At 42.3% G+C, this 13,501-nt stretch overlaps 2 protein-coding genes across 3 annotated transcripts in view; both read right to left on the reverse strand.

The window, feature by feature from the left end:
- The window catches only part of LOC311323976 (TNF receptor-associated factor 2-like), a gene marked incomplete at its 3' end in the record, with an annotated part of 5,238 nt that extends 2,368 nt beyond the window's left edge, over positions 1-2,870 (reverse strand). The window contains exons 1-7 of the mRNA XM_084456316.1: positions 2,680-2,870; positions 2,460-2,538; positions 2,073-2,171; positions 1,691-1,852; positions 1,509-1,583; positions 955-1,029; positions 1-92 (exon numbers count right to left, since the gene is read on the reverse strand). The exon at positions 1-92 is cut by the window's left edge and continues 499 nt beyond it. Of these exons, the coding sequence (XP_084312442.1) occupies positions 1-92; positions 955-1,029; positions 1,509-1,583; positions 1,691-1,852; positions 2,073-2,171; positions 2,460-2,538; positions 2,680-2,867 (770 nt within the window). The 5' untranslated portion in view covers positions 2,868-2,870. The remainder of the gene's footprint in view (positions 93-954; positions 1,030-1,508; positions 1,584-1,690; positions 1,853-2,072; positions 2,172-2,459; positions 2,539-2,679) is intronic.
- A 1,419-nt stretch (positions 2,871-4,289) lies between these two features.
- Positions 4,290-11,681, reverse strand: LOC311323934 (GRAM domain-containing protein 2B-like). Of its 2 annotated transcripts, none has more exons than XM_084456269.1 (14): positions 11,529-11,681; positions 9,872-9,997; positions 9,238-9,325; positions 8,816-8,885; positions 8,486-8,589; positions 8,121-8,216; positions 7,944-8,015; positions 7,597-7,671; positions 7,243-7,354; positions 6,476-6,592; positions 6,064-6,154; positions 5,777-5,838; positions 5,475-5,559; positions 4,290-4,887 (listed from the first exon to the last, which is right to left on the reverse strand). In XM_084456269.1, exons 1-13 carry the CDS (start codon positions 11,639-11,641, stop codon positions 5,480-5,482), a joined length of 1,206 nt encoding a protein of 401 aa, XP_084312395.1. In that variant the 5' UTR covers positions 11,642-11,681; the 3' UTR covers positions 4,290-4,887; positions 5,475-5,479. The 2 variants fall into 2 exon arrangements, with proteins under 2 accessions (XP_084312395.1, XP_084312394.1); XM_084456268.1 differs by having other exon boundaries at positions 5,777-5,881.
- Between the last annotated feature and the right edge of the window lie 1,820 nt (positions 11,682-13,501).

A 13,501-nucleotide genomic window follows, 5' to 3' on the forward strand; every position in this document is an offset into this window, starting at 1 on the left:
CTCACCTTCATGCCCATGATGTAGTGCAGCAGCAGGTTCAGGTGCTCGTAGGCGCAGGCGCGCTCGTGGTCGTGGACCTTCTCCTTCTCCACCTGCGCGGGGACACGGGATTAGGGCTGGGTTTAAAAAATCGATTCATTGATTCTGAATCAATTGATTCAGAATCGATTCATGAATCCCAAAATCGATCTTTTATTTAATGAATGAATGAATAAATGAAGGAATAAATAGTTCATTAATTCATTCAATGATTCATTCATTCATTCATTTTTGGAAATCAGTATCGATACCCAGCCCTAGTATTGATGTGTTGCATAACTTGGCAGTCATGTAAATAAGGTTACAGCAAAAAAAAAAAAAAGTTTTAGTAACACTAACCGAATCGATATTGAATCGAATCGAATCATGATAATCGATTCAGAACCTTGTGAATCGGAATCGAATCGATTCTTGAAATTCGACTCGATACCCAGCCCTACACGGGATATCGGGACGCTTTAGTCTGACTGACCGGATGTAGGTTTTGGAGATAAGCCTAGTCATTGGGTTTTATTACCGCTCAATCAGTGCCGGCGGAGATTATCCCGGCCAATCAGATTATATCCACTCCTCCTCTTCTGCTATCTGCGTGTTACGCTTTTCAAAGTCCCCTTCGCTACATGAAACCGCAACAACCTAGCAACCGCTCTGCCCGAGACAATTGTGATTGGTTTAAAGAAACACAGCGTTTTTTCCCAAATCTAAATGGTAATGAGTGCTGCCAGGTCTTTCTCCAGCACTGGCACAGAGTTAATGAAGTGTGGATATAGGCTGATACACAGATCTTTCTCAGATGGTCGCTTGAAACAAACCATCTGGAGAAGCAGGTTAGTTGACTGACGTACTGCCACGGGATCATCTGAGTACTAAAGTGTAACAAAGTGTTCAAAAAAAGGAGAGTGTCTCTCTACTTACTGACATATCACACCCAACAACATGGAACCGGCATGGGGTTCTGAACTTGCTGCAGAACTTTATGTGGTCCACGTACTAGGGAAGTGCAAGAGATAAATAATACAGTACATCAGCTGTGTTCCAAACCGTTCTCTACCGTTCCCAGAAATAGTGGACTAGAGTGTTTTCACCATTTTCTTCTACATGTAATGTCTGAATTCTCAAACGGTTAATTTGATTCACTATACAGTCCACTAGAAAATGCCCACAATTCACAGCAATTTATAGTAAACAAAGGGTGTACCCTATAATTTCTCATTCACTACACTATGTAGGGAAGTGAGTGAGTGAGTGAGTGAGTGAGTGAGTGAGTGAGTGAGTGAGTGAGTGAGTGAGTGAGTGAGTGAGTGAGTGAGTGACTGAGTGACTGACTGACTGACTGACTGACTGACTGAGTGACTGACTGACGGTTTCGAACACAGCCATCAATATCACAACGTGACATGACAATTCATCCGTCCCATCATCAGAGTTCCAGATGAAATTACATAACTTTAGTTTTGTCGGCCCAGTACCTTTTCCCTGGGGATTTTCTTCTTGGCACAGCCTTCACAGATCATTGGGTACTTGGGACAGATCTCATCATGGGCCTAAAAAACCAGCGACATCTTTATTTTTGTATGCGTCCATAGTGATATCATGATGTTTATAATGCTTTGAGAGATTTCACCAACAGAGTAAAGGCAGTGTTTCTCACCTTGATGTTTTTGAAGTGAAAGGGTTCTTTGCAGTACTTGCAGTTGAGCGTTCTCTCTGGGCACTCGCGCTCGTTGTGGCGCTCCTGTTCGTTGAAGCGGATGCGTTCTTTACAGGACGGACAGGGGATGATCATAAACTCACACTTCCCTTCATGGTTCAGCTAAGAAAAACGGAGCAAAGGGTTTAAAGATTCATCAAAGGTACTGTGGTGTGTACTTTTGTATATTTCGTCCAATAGCCTTTGATCAAACTGGAGAGAGTCCAGAATATTATCTTTGAAATGCCAAGTAACTCGGTAGCAATGTCCGGGCATCCACAGTTGTAAAAGCATCGTTTGTAATTCAAGATCAAGATTCGTAGCCAAAACCAACACTACTAACCTCATACTCTTTAATGTTGCCTTTCCAAGTGCAGCCTTCGTTGATGCAAACGGCAGAGAGGTTTTCGACCTCTCTCCGAGCTGCGTTATCAGGAAACGCCTGGAGGAGAGATCAGCCGAAGGGAGACGTCAGCGCCATCGTGGGACTGGATGGTTTCTATCCTGCATGTCCTCTGATGCATCATTTATGTATTAAAGGCGTGTTCGTGTGTACATGGCTACACGCTCCACATAACACGGATTCACTGGCACAGCCCTTTTCAGCATTTCACTACACAACTGACTGAAAATGCCCCATAAATGCAGACAAAATGAAGTTAAATGTTACTTCTGAACAGGGCACTGAGATGTAATGCCTACAGTATACTAAAAAATAAGTTATACTTACACAGCCTTGCTTTAGAATCGATGTTGGCTCTTCAAAAATCTCTTCTTTGATACAAGCATTGCATTTCTGGGGCCCATTGCTGCAATGTAAAGAAAATATCACAACAAAATAGCCCAGGTGACCGTGACATCACTATAAAACATGCTGGTGTTTGTATCAAATGTCAAAGCAGATTCAAAATAAGTGACATCATGGATTTAAAACAAAAACAGCCTGTTACCTCACAGTCCTGTTGAAGCAGTAGGAGCAGAAGCGATGTCCACACTGGGCTTGGCATGGTCTCCGCAGTAGATTGTGACAGCAGTTACACAGGTGCTTGTCCTCAAGCTTGTTGGCCAGGATCTTCTTTGGGAATCCAGGTTTGTTGCTCTCCATCGACGAGGGAGGGGAGGGTTCTTGTGTGGCCATGGCGCCTCTTCACAAGTCAGACCTGTCAAAGGCACATCACTGTCAAATAAAAAACTAGAAAATATACTAAATTACTAAAATGTTGTAGGCCTACTGATACAGTTTCAGCAATGGCTGAAATCAACCTGCCTACTATGCACCTAGAACTATAAAAACAAGTGGCATTTTGGATCACTGTCAGTTCACTGGAAGTAGCCTGGCTATTGTTCTGCCCCCCAACCTCCAAAAAAAACAAAAACAATTCTCATTTCAGATCCAGCAGCATATCGCTACTGACACTAAACTAAATTACAATACAACAGCACACAATGATGATGCTCGTCAGGCCTATTGACAGGCCGATCCTTTGTTTACATTTTGAGTCTGCGTCCGGGGCTGCTTCTCTTGTCGTGTTTTCAGATCTGAGCACCCGATGGCCTAGGATGTCACTGCACGCAGTCACACAATGCGTAAGATGCGAGCTAACAAATCGTCAATCCGTGGTTACGGTCTCCCATCATCGTCCTTTCTCGTTTCTCCTCCGGTCGTTGCTAAGCCGTCAGCATCTTCATCTGGAAGTGGTACCCATCCCACCGCCACGCCCCTTGAAAGCAGGTGCACTCATCGACACAGAAAATGGTTGCTTTGCTATCGCGATTAGCCTACATGAAACTTACCAGCCTTTTAAACTGTCATCGCTTGCAGAGACACCAAAATGCTCCTTCTGGTCGCAGCCCCACGCGATTGAGATCCACAGATTTTACATGCGGTTCTAATGCAGGAAAAATACGTTTTCTGTACCGTTAACGACATAATAAACGTGGTACCGAGAAGCGGTGGCTGTTATTGTCCAATATCGCCATTGCACTTTCACCATGTTACGTCATGTGCAGAGCAGACTGGAGCTCGGTTGACAGGCAGGCCAAATGCACGGCAACGTGGGCGACGAGGGCATTATGGACAATTCACATTTATTATGGGTAATGCAGCTTGATTCTATGTTTAATGAATAGTGAGATTTCATGTTACATCAAAATACACAATACAATTCCTTTGTGCCCTGGGGACTAGTGAATAAACCCAATTTCTGCCAGCCTAATTAACTACAGCCTAAGAAAAAACATGATCATTAGCTAGGTGACAATCAAACACAACCAGAACCATGCACGTATGGGCCTTATGTGAGAAGTGAGAAAATAATATTGGGTTCTAAACCAATCCAACATACTAGCCTATGAAGTCTTGAGCAGGTGGTACCAAAGGAACCTGAGACTACTCAAATGTATCCCATTTCAACAATCCACTGTCCACGACTAAACCACTGACAGCACAATTCTGGTAACTTGCCTTCCTTCTAGTGCAGCAATACAGTGAGTTGTGAAATAAAATCAAGTAATTCAACATTGAGAGCATATTAAAACATAGGGATAACCTAACCCCAAATCTATAAATATTTTATTGGCAAACACAGTATGTAACAAAAGGGTAAGTGGACAGCAGGCATAACAGGTTAGCCATTTTTGAAATGTTAGAAACACATTGAAATAGGTGGGTCCTTAGGACCTACTTATACCTGAAAAAATCCCATTTATGCAAAACCTTCTCGGATAAAGTACTAGGCTACACATAGCGTATGGCTTATCTTAGCTAATTACAGTCAAACTGTTTCAACTACTCTAGTACACATCAGATACAAAATTGTAGTTTTTGATCCTGAGTAGAGGGAAGATACAGATATTGCTATTGCACAAGAATGCTCTTTTTGAGAAGTGGGCGTCTGTTGTTGCGTAACAGGAAGCTGATATGCAGCGTTTTCACCAGCGTTTGTTTTTTTTAAGGCGCAGTTTCCATCCAGCAAGGTGTCGACTGTCTTCAGCTAGGCTTCTTCAGCTAGGTCTCTTCAGTTAGGTCTCTTAAGTTAAGTCTCGTTAGGTCTCTTAAGTTAGGTCTCTTCAGTTAGGTCTCTCTTCAGTTAGGTCTCCTCAGTTAGGTCTCTCCTCAGTTAGGTCTCTTCAAGTAACTTCCGTAGGTTTCTCTGAATCTGGTTGAGGACGTAAATAAATGAAGAAGTAAAAAAAGTGAAAACATGCAGGTTCCTGCAGTATGGGTGAAACGCCCTATCACAAGTACATTTAATATTCAGCTACTGTGCACTTTGAGTGCTTGGTCTACGCCTTGCTGTTTATCAGCGGTGGTAGATGCCACACCTCTCTCCCATATTACCCAACAATGGATTTCTCTCACAATGTGTCCTGGGATAACCTACGCATTTTAGTTTAGTAGTTTGATGTGTTTAGCTTGAGAACTGAAGAGGTTGTGGAAGCTAAAAATGTTATTAGTTAGAAGAGAAGGAAGAAAATGAGAAAAAAGCACTAATTGCATCCGCTAAGAGGCTAACGAGTGAAAAATTGCACTGAAAATAACATTGACACCCCAAACCTGGACTATTGTGTTGACCAATATCGTGCCAATCGATCATTATACATCCCGCTGACGAATGGTTGCTAAAAATATGTGACTGATAAACCAGAATGTTGTCACAGCCAGTTAATAAGCACTTGTTTTCTCAAAAGCCCTGGCAGCGCGTTGTGTTTGAGCAGCTCCAGAGAACTTGGCACAGTGACAAACCTTCTCTAGTTTGAACAGGTTTGCAGACAGTTCACCATACATCTCCGCATTGAAGTCGGCTTGGGATTTGGGACTCGCCACATTTCTGAAACAGGACCAAGAGCAGAATTAAGCTTCACCCCTCCCACCTCTCACGCCATCTTATATAGAAAACTTTTATTAGGAAAGAAACAAAAGAGGTTGGTGAATAATACCTGGTCATAGTGAATAAATAATTTAGAAAAGAAATGTTACAAACAAAACAATATATAATGTAATTAGCAGGTGTAACCAAAACCGGCTCTTACTACAGTAGCTCTTACCCATTGCGTGCGTACTCCCCCATGGAACCCAACGAGTTGAGGCGCTGCTCAAGTGACACAATCTTGAAGGCCATGTAACACGAGGACAAGACAAGGATACTTACTCTGCAACGGCAACACAAACACAGTGACAGATGACACTCCCACGTCAACAGACGACCTCACAACGTTAGGCCACTCTGTTTGTTCCAACATGCCTGAACAATGGTCAGCCCAAACCAAATTATTATGGAGAATCTTGACAGACTAGCATCACACCTCTAATGACATAGTGAAAGGTTACTCACAAGAACAAATAGATGAGGAGAAGTGTGTGTAACGACAACGCCTGGGGCGGTTTCTCTTTCAGCACAACGGCATGGGTGAGCTTGGTCGGCCCTGAAGGTGAAAGAAGGATTTAGGCTATATATATATATATATATCCAGAACATGAAGGGACTGCCTTATAGCTCTTATATCCCTCCCCTGTCCCCCCAAAACAGAATAAAGACAATTATAATCATAATAATGATCGTAAAAAATAAAAACAAAAGATATAATCCATGACAATGGACCGAAGAGAAAAGTACAGCAAATAAAACCTTTAATCTATTCTTTTTATTTTACCCCTAAAATTCTAATCCGTGTGGAAAAAAAAGCAAGTGTCAGCCGACCAGCAGGACGAACGCCACAGAAAGGGGCCCCCGCCCGCCCTCCTACCGTTGTGGTGGGCGACCCCGTGCTTCAGGACGGGGCTCTGGAGGTGCACGTCGGCGTGGACCGCCACCTCTCCGTTCTTTACGGCGCTCAGGAATGTGCTCGGCAGGCTCGGGAACTCTGTTCAAAACAAGCAAACGGAGGCGGGGGGGAGTGAACGCCGCGTAAACACGCCGGCGCAAATGTTTATCACCAACGTCAAACATCTCATCCTGTCTGTTCCGGCCTGCTTAGCCTCACCGTGGGTAAAGAAAATACTGGGGGCAGGGGAACGTAGGGGTCAATCTACTCCGCCGGTACATAAACAATTATCTGAAAACTTTTCAACTTCACTTAGCGGTCTGTACAGTATATAGCCTTATTGTTTTAATCTGCCTCCAAATATTTACCTCAGCGTAAGACAGTTGATCCTTCTTTAGCAGTAATGGAAAAAATGTGATTGCACACACCAATACAAGACTCATGACTCTAATTTATCCTTGGCAGCCGATGGTGTCAACATATCTATTAAGCCGTTAGTGTGTGCAGAAGACGTTCGGTTTTCACCTCTCTCTTGTGGGGACAGGTTACCTTGTAAAACAGTGCGACTATACTGATTGCTTTGTTTCAGTGCTGATCGCACGATGAGTCGTTTTTAAGCAAACAACTAAAGTAGACAAAGAAGGTGGTTCTGGAGGCTGATCTGGTTTGTGGTTTCAAGCTTCTGCCTCTAACGTCAGGGGCATTAGGCTATAGAAGCGTCATGCCCCTAGGGCAGAGCGAAGACCCACCAGCCATTTTCTCGTAGTCTGGCGTCTGTGATCCCGAGCTGCTGCTCTCCAACATGTCCTGCCTCCTCTGACGCACCACGCCGTCCAGATCAGAGAATTCCCCGGAGAAGTCCTACAGCAAGCAAAGACAGGCGTTGCAGGAAGTAGTGTAGACAAACACTAGAGAACAAAAAGGCTATTTCTGCAATATTCCTACTGATAAGAGTCATACCAAAAGTCTCCGGAGAATTCCTAACTAATTGTGTGCAGGATCATTAGTGAATACAAAGAACTCAAGTCTGCAGCAGGATCAACTTCCTTTGCAGCAACATTACAATAGAAGTGTAGGTTGAGCTCCAGAGACCCCCTACTGACCAGAGGGAGGGAGGAGGGGCAGTTGAAGCTGTTCTCAGCGGAGGAAGTGACAGGGCTGCTCCCGGTATTGTCGGCCTGGAACAACCGGTGAACAGATCAGAACATATACATAGTCTATTTCTCCAATTACCCAATAACATACATTCTCTATCATTATTATCACTTTTTAACACTTTTTTTAACACTTTTTTCCCAGTCTTTTTTCACATTAACACTTTTTTCATATAATAAGACAACATCTATATATCTATATCTATATAGATATTGTTCTATATATATATATATATATATATATATATATATATAAACTGGTGAGTTGCGCTTGGATAGTGCAAAAGAGTGCTTACATCTAAATGAATGCAGATGGACCTCAGGAGCTTGTAGGTGGTATCTCGAGAAAGGAATGACACGAACACATGCTAGAAAACAGATTTTGCGTTAGAAGACCAAATCAAATCATGGAGCTTTTTTTTATGTCAAAGGGAATGTGTTACAAACATCCCGGATAGCAAGCATGGTCTTACCCGTTCATTTGTGGTTGCAAGTACGAGGGCATTCGGAACCAAAATGGCGGTTTTGGTCTTTTTAATAAGGGTTACAGAGAGGACAGGGATGACGATCTGTTGAGAGGGAAAACAACTCTTATAACAACTCTTATAGCAACTAAAACAACTCTTATAACAACTCTTATAGCAACTAAAACAACTCTTATAACAACTCTTATAGCAACTAAAACAACTCTTATAACAACTCTTATAGCAACTAAAACAACTCTTATAACAACTCTTATAGCAACTAAAACAACTCTTATAACAACTCTTATAGCTCAATACCAACCCTTCCTGACTATGTGCTTTATCATTAGTAGCAAGGACTATACTTGTCATACCTTGGTATCTCTGCCAAAGACTTTGGAATGGAAACATATCCAGTTATCAGAGACAAACATTTTGCCCTGATACAGAATGTCTTTTTGCAAGGCACAAGTGTAACCTATGGACAGAGTTGTAGATTAGTCAGGGAAAGCAGGTCTCCGCAGGTCAAGGCACTATGATGCTTATTTCCAAGTGAAAGTAGAATGTAAAGTCCAGTGTGAGCATGGGACATTTGTACCCCCTGAATGTTGTACATGAAACATTAACCTAACCAATACATTTCTCTGTGAATAGTCTTTAAATTGAACAGGGAAATAGTCTTTAAATTGAACAGTGGGACTTACTCTGTTTAAGTAGCTCATCCTTGCTGATTTCTTTGAATAACTTATGGTACTGGGCATTGGTCTTGGAAATCTACAAAATAATCCATGACAATGACATTTTCATAGAATAAATACAAAATGTAATTTTTGTGATAGAAAATTAAAATATCAAATTCACTACTACCAACTTCATGAAATTATGGAGACGAGACTGCATAACAAACACACTGTGCCTGACATTAAATCAAAGACAACTGGGTTTATATTTACTTGACCTAGATGAAGACTGACAGCAGTCAACCATCATTGTCAAAAAATGCTAATGTGAGACAGAATGGAAATGTTTATCTTACTCGGGATGATTTATATGACATTTCTAATCCTTTGTAAACACAATTTCAAAAAGTCACAAGCGTTTATGATTTGGATGGCTTCGCACAAACCTGGCTCGACTGGGATTTCTTCCTTTCAAACTTGGTCTCAAAATCCCCAGGACTTTGCATTAGAGAAGGCTGCTCCACAGCTTTGAATCTGAAAGAATTGACCATGTTTACATACTTTACTGTATCTGCAAAAAATCATGGAGTTAGGCATACACCATGACAAGAACTGGTAGAGAGACACTGGAGACCGACTCCGCTCTCTGAACAAGACCCATCTGCAACATCAATAAATGTGAATTTGTTACTGTATGAAGAGACCAGCTCAGTCCCTCCACACACCAGGAGCAACCCACACAGCCAGCAGTCTGCTTACGTAAAGACTGTAGACTGTATACACAGCAGCACTAACGTTTATACACACAGTGCTTGGGCAAGCTTACCTCTGCAGGTGTGTATATCACATAATCACAACTAGGCTGTCTAGAGACTAATACCCTAAAGCAATAGTAGCATCAACAACAGTGACCAGACTAAAGCATAGCCTTAAATACACATTTGACTAAATAAAATCCAGCCACCGCCCACGGGCACTACTACTATTAGGTATTAATGAAGTGACCGAATGCACCCGACCCTGATGATGACAGTGTACCTCAATGGAACCCTCACTGTTTTAAATTATTTAGTGCTTCACCTCGTGAGGGGCGGTTTCTTCCTGCTCTCGGAGAGCGAGAGGTCCAGCTCTGTGTCCAAGGAGAGCTGAGGGTCACACCTGCCACTCCTCCTCTGCCTGTCCTCACCTGCATTCTCAGCCTCGTATCTGTAGACAGACACACACACACACACACACACACACGCACACACACACACACACACACAGGCAAGCTGTCATAATAATAGGTCTATTTGCTCAGCAGAAAATTATCTTGCGAAAAGAATGACTTCAGCTGACCTCCTACTGTACCAAGCTCCACTCTAATAAAAGTAATACAGACGAAAGATGGGAGACCATGACAAACCATAAAGTTAACACATTTCGCTACATGTATTTTTGTATTAATGGCAAAACTAGCTAATTACAATATCATCAATTGGCATCACAAATTACAATATCATCAGTTGGCATCACGTCAAATGATTCTCATTACATTAGTATGCTTGCTGTGAGCAAGAGCGCTCAAGTTCCAACTAAATGCCCACAGCCATTTCTACATTCCAGAGGGGAATATTGCCGAGTCAGCCGAGTTTCAAGACTTGGACAAAACCTGGATATGAGCACTTCTGAGTACTTTTTAAGGCTGATCATATTTTTTATTCATCAACCCTCTCTTATTCTTATGTCTCAATCTGTTCTTTCACTCTACATCCTCTATTTATCTTTCCATCTTTGTTTTATAGCTCTAAACTAAAGAGAATGACAGTTAGTGCTAGGCTTGTTCATATACTCCAAGATAGTTTATAGTTGACATTGCTGACAGCCGTCAAAATAAATGGTACCACTAAAAATGCATAAAAACCTATCACAACCAAACCTTCAGCAAGTACACACGTTTTTCTTTCAAATATATTATTTTTCCAGCTTTAACGTTAGCTAATACTTTCAAGGTTTTCGGGCGGATGAAAGTGGGGATAGAATGTATTGTAAAAAGATGTAGAGAACTGTAAACGTTGAAAACTAACCCACTGAGCAAAGACACGTCTAAAATACGTCTTTTAGACGTCGTTTTTGTCTTTTTCGGACGTCCAAAGACATCCAATTAGGAGCCAGAATGAATGTTTTTTTTTAGACGTTCAGATATTGAACCCGTTCTGCACGTCCACAGACGTCTTAGAGGGGTCCAAGCCAGACGTGTGAATATTGAGGGGTCCAGCAGACGAACAAACGGGGTTCTGGACCGACGGACGTTATTAAGACATGATCTGAACGTCTCCCTGACGTTGCGTGTTTGCTGGGAACCACCAGCCCAGTGCCACGCATCTCATAATCTGGGACGCACGTACAAAACACAGCAGTGTAAAAGCTAGCTCACGTTAGCTAGTGGACTCTCTGCTATCCTGGAACAATGAAATACCAAGTACGTTAGCGTGTTTTTACTAGGACTGTTAGTTACAAAGTTTCATGAGAAACACGTATAGAAAATAATCCAAGCAAATACATAAACTATAACGGCAGGATATATATAGCAGGAATAAAACAAGACTAAAACGTTAGCTATGGTTCAATAACAAAGTTGTGGCTTTCACGTACTCATGTTAGCTAAGGCTGCTAACGTTAGCTAGCTGGCAAAGTTAGTGATCTGAACACGGGCAGGCCTCACAAAGTTAGTTCACAGGCTGGATTATAAACTCACGTAGATTGAAATCCCCTCGAATCTTTCCTGGCAGGCTTGGCCGACTTTAAAAGCTGCTCTGGCGTGGATAACGGAGTAATGGTTCTGTCAGGTTGGTCGGTCATCAGAACCATGTCTTGAGGGACTGCTTTCCGCCTCCCTCATCTACTCCGTCTCTCCGTTACCGGAAAAGTTGGGCGGGTTTGGGTACAGAGACAGAGACAGACCTCTGTAACGGATAGCCTACCCAGGAAGCTCCATGGACCGGAGAGTAGAGGTGGGAGGACATGGGGAAGAGTAGTAAAATGACACTAAGCTATTTTCAAACTGGTATAAAATGTTATGAAAGACAGCTGACAGATTTGTATGCATAACGAATTGTTGTTAACATCACCGAAAATTTGACCCGCATAAAGGGGGCGTCATGTCTTGGTATCACCACCAGGGGGCGACAAATACCAATTAATGATTTAGAGACAGACAGACGCTCTGCAGGTTGTGGAGGATGTCCTGATGAACTGTTGACTTTGCTCAGAATATACTTTACCCTACACACATCCTGAAGATACGTGTCCTGATGATGTAAGACAACGCCCCTTTTCTCATTCCTCCCCTGTTTCTTTCTCTCAATTTGCCTTCCACTCCCACTAGGCTATCATCCTCTCTCCTCTCTATACTTTAAAACCCTGTTTATGTTTTAAGAAGGTTTGACTACACCCAAATTCAGTCATGTTTTGTAATGGCAGGGGTAAATTGGTTCAGGAACACCACATGTTTCATGCAGCTGAATCACTATGTAACATGGGTAAGGGGAACATGCTGGATCATGTGAGACTGCTGTTCATTGACTACAGTTCAGTTTTCAACGCTATAACCCCACCCAGACTTGACACTAAGCTCAGGGGCCTGGGGCAGAGCTCTGAAGTGGATCCTGGACTTGCTGTCAGACAGACCCCATTTGGTGAAGGTAGGAAACCACCCCTCATCCTCCGTCACCCTCAACATAGGAGCGCCCACAGGGCTGGGTTCTGTCTCCACTACTGTACTACCTGTACCTGTACACACACGACTGCTCAGCCACATCTGATTCAATACCATCGTCAAGATTAACGATGATTTAGGTCTGATCACAAACAATGATGAGAAGGCCTACCTGGCTGAGGTTAGTCAGTCAATTTTATTTAAATAGCACATTCATACAAGCAAATGTAGCTTTGCAGAATAAATAAAAACTGTATTAGTAGATGGTATGAAAATAAAATGACATATTTGGTAAAAGAGAATAGAAAATAAGAAACAGTAAAAAATTTAAAATGAGAATAAAACATGTTTTAATTAAAACAGGTAAAACAACATGATAAAAGCACGATTAAAAAGGTATGTCTTAAGATATTGCTTAAAAGTTCCCATTTTCAGCCATTCTTTGGTTTCCTGGCGGGGTATTCCAGAGGTTGGGGGCAAATAAACGTTAGGATCCCCATATCTCATGGTCCTGGCCCCAGGAACCGTTCAGATACTTTTATTAGTTCACAAAGCACTCCATAGTCATGCACCTGAATACGTCAGGTATGCTTTTACAATATCACCACGTAGCCCAAGTCCCTGAGATCCTCTCGCACTGAACTTTTAAAATCTATTCTAAAACTGAGCTGAATCTGGAGCCGACAACATTTCACTGTGACTGTTGCTTCAGTACAAGAGCCCAGATTCCAGCTCTCCTCCAAGCGCTTCTTTATTCTTCAACCCACAGGGTTTACACCTTCACTCAGATTCAAATGAATAATCTTAAACTAGTATTGTGATTTGTCTGGCCTCTAACCGTTTACATTCTTGTGCCTTCTCCACCAAATTGCATCCTGTGACCTAATAGACTGGATGCAGATCTGAGACCACACGAGTTAACTGTGGCTTTACTTCATGAGATGTCTGTTGGTGTGCTTGCTAGAAATTAATTAAGAGAGAAGTATACTTTTTTCCCAAGGAATTTTTTCACG

Source organism: Borostomias antarcticus (assembly GCF_949987555.1).
Source record: "Borostomias antarcticus genome assembly, chromosome: 2".
NCBI classification, from domain to species: Eukaryota; Metazoa; Chordata; class Actinopteri; order Stomiiformes; family Stomiidae; genus Borostomias; species Borostomias antarcticus.

Bases quoted from the DNA above. Each gene is read 5' to 3' on its own strand.
- LOC311323934 (XM_084456268.1), bottom strand. From the start codon at position 11,641: ATGGTTCTGATGACCGACCAACCTGACAGAACCATTACTCCGTTATCC. The intron at 9,998-11,528 runs GTGAGTTTATAA...GTCTGTCTACAG, and splicing joins TCGAGGGGATTTCAATCTAC to ATACGAGGCTGAGAATGCAG. The intron at 5,560-5,776 runs GTAAGAGCTACT...GTCCTGTTTCAG, and splicing joins GGGGAGTACGCACGCAATGG to AAATGTGGCGAGTCCCAAAT.